Source organism: Amphiura filiformis, chromosome 20 (assembly GCF_039555335.1).
Source record: "Amphiura filiformis chromosome 20, Afil_fr2py, whole genome shotgun sequence".
NCBI lineage: Eukaryota > Metazoa > Echinodermata > Ophiuroidea > Amphilepidida > Amphiuridae > Amphiura > Amphiura filiformis.
This window is the reverse complement of record NC_092647.1, coordinates 30,450,014-30,452,425: the sequence shown is the minus strand read 5'-3', so window position 1 is coordinate 30,452,425 and position 2,412 is coordinate 30,450,014. Positions and strand designations below refer to the sequence as shown.

Here is a 2,412-nt window from a genome sequence, read left to right as displayed (position 1 = left end):
AATAATTTTGATTTTTGAAATTCGCAATGTAATACACATTTTATGGCAAATGATTAAAAATTATTTTTGATATTTAACAGTACTCGAAGTAAACTTTACAAATCTGATGATTTATACTTAAAGTGTATGTAGGTGGGATGAAAAGCCGACGATCAATTGAAAATTTTGACCTTTCGTATTGAAGATATGGATTTTTTTCCCAAAACACAAAAAAATGGTCTTTTGGGAAAAAAATCCATATCTTCAATATGAAAGGTCAAAATTTTCAATTGATCGTCGGCTTTTCCTCCCAGCTACATACACTTTAAGAATATGTCATTAGATTTATAAAATTTACTTCGAAGACTATTATATATCAAAATGTGAAAAATATCAAATTTTAATAATTTGTCATAAAATTTGTATTATATCGTGAATTTCAAAAATGAAAATTATTTGATATCAGAAAGACATTCTTCGTATTCAGAATGCAATTCGATATGTCTGATGTTCTCTCATGTCCCACAAAAAATACTGTCGAAACGCTGAAAACGCTCATTCCAGATCCCTTAACAATTATACTTTACGTCTTTTACGTCACATGCGTCACCGATGATGCTTTATAACGTGTAGGTGATATCGAATTTCATTTCCGATTCAAACCATAGACGATTCAAACAAGTACGAGCTACGGAACAAGTAAAGATGAAATACACATTCTGATTCTTCTCAATATTAAGTTGGATGAAACAATAGGAAGGTTACTGACTGATGATTACAATTATACATCATTTAATAAATAGAGATGAACGAATAAAACAACAGAACAAACTTAAAGTCGATTGTTTGCTGTTGAATACTATTGTATAACAATTGACTGATTGAACTGAATATGAGCAGAACCAGAATTTGAGTTTAGACAACTTCCTAAGTTGGACTTGCAGGTATTGAATTATTAAACGATGGATGCCGAAGCCTGGATGAGGACAATTATTGACATATTGCTGATCCTCATCGGGACACCAGGTAATCTATTGATTATTTTAGTTTACGGTACAAAAGGAATCAGGATTAGTGCACATGTATTCATCATTGGTCTCGCTATGGCCGATATCTTCGTGTGTTTTACAAGACCATTAGGTGTATTTAACAACATTCCGCGACTCGAAAAATACAAACATTCAAGTGAAATCCTATGCAGATTGCCGTATTTCTTAAAATTCGTCGCCATGTTCAGTTCTGTTGTAATTACATCAGGAATTGCTGTTGATCGTTATTTTGCAGTTTGCAAGCCGCACGGTCACATCATGTCTGTACATCGGGCAAAACTCGCAGTAGGATTTTGCTTTACGCTCTGCCTTATCTTAAGCATTCCACCATTGGTCGTATTTGGGCTTGTTGAGTATCCTCACTACGGAGTTGTGTGCGCTTTTGTGACACCAGAGTGGACAACAAGCTTCTTGGTCACCCCAGTGTATATCGTTGGAAGTGCATCTCTAATGATCATAATCATCCTCTATATCAGAATCTATATAGCCGTACGGCATCGTATCAAGGTCAGAGCTGAAGGATTAATGATTGATAGACGGCCAGCAGCTTCATCTACAAGAGATGAAGAAGGGTCGACGGGAAATGGAACTCGAGTGACGACTGTTTCAATAGTGGGCGCAGCCGCTAATAATCCGGACCAACAGGCAACAGTACGCAGTCAACCATCCAAGGTCAAATCTAAAACAACGAAAATGCTCTTTATAACAACTGTAGTCTTTGTCATTACCTGGATACCGTTTATGGCTACCATTAATTTTTCACCAGAGACCAAGGCGGCATTATATCGAGCCAGCCCTGCAGGCTATGTTGTGGTTATATTTCTTAGTAAACTTTTACTGATAAATCATGCTGTAAATCCATTTATTTATGGTATAGTTAGTCAAAGATTTCGAGAAGACGCAAAACATATCTGGCAGAAGCTTAAACGCTGGATCACCAAACAGTAATCTATTCAGAAAGATATGTTACTTAGGGGCGCACCGTTAAATTGGGTTAGGTTGAATTATTCGCATTCTCAAAGGGTTTTTTTTTTCAGTATCACGATTGCGTACAACTTAAAGTTGTTTTCCCCAAGCTCACGGGAAAATTTGTGCGCCCCTTAATTAGCATGATTGGAGAGATGTATCGTGATATTTATTATAAGAGACGATGCTTGCTTGTTAGTCCATAGTTTTCAAACTGTAATCATGTTTATTTCTTCTTAAGCTTTCTTGTGTCATGAACTCATTTCTCTCATGAGGAATCATCTGATCTTGGGGATTACATTAATCCTCGTCCTTCCCATCAATGCAGATTGATTATTATTGAGGGTTCAGTGCAATACTCATTCGTCTCCATTTTGATAAATTTAATTCCGTTTAAAGAATCTGCCCTCATACAGGG

The 2,412-nt window shown here is 36.1% G+C and overlaps 1 protein-coding gene across 1 annotated transcript; it reads left to right on the top strand.

The window, feature by feature from the left end:
- The first annotated feature begins 941 nt into the window (after positions 1-941).
- On the top strand, positions 942-1,976 carry LOC140142266 (alpha-1A adrenergic receptor-like). Its single transcript, XM_072164234.1, has one exon. It carries the CDS (start codon positions 942-944, stop codon positions 1,974-1,976), a length of 1,035 nt encoding a protein of 344 aa, XP_072020335.1.
- The last annotated feature ends 436 nt before the right edge of the window (positions 1,977-2,412 follow it).

Coding starts and splice junctions, on each gene's coding strand:
- LOC140142266 (XM_072164234.1), top strand. CDS start 942: ATGGATGCCGAAGCCTGGATGAGGACAATTATTGACATATTGCTGATC.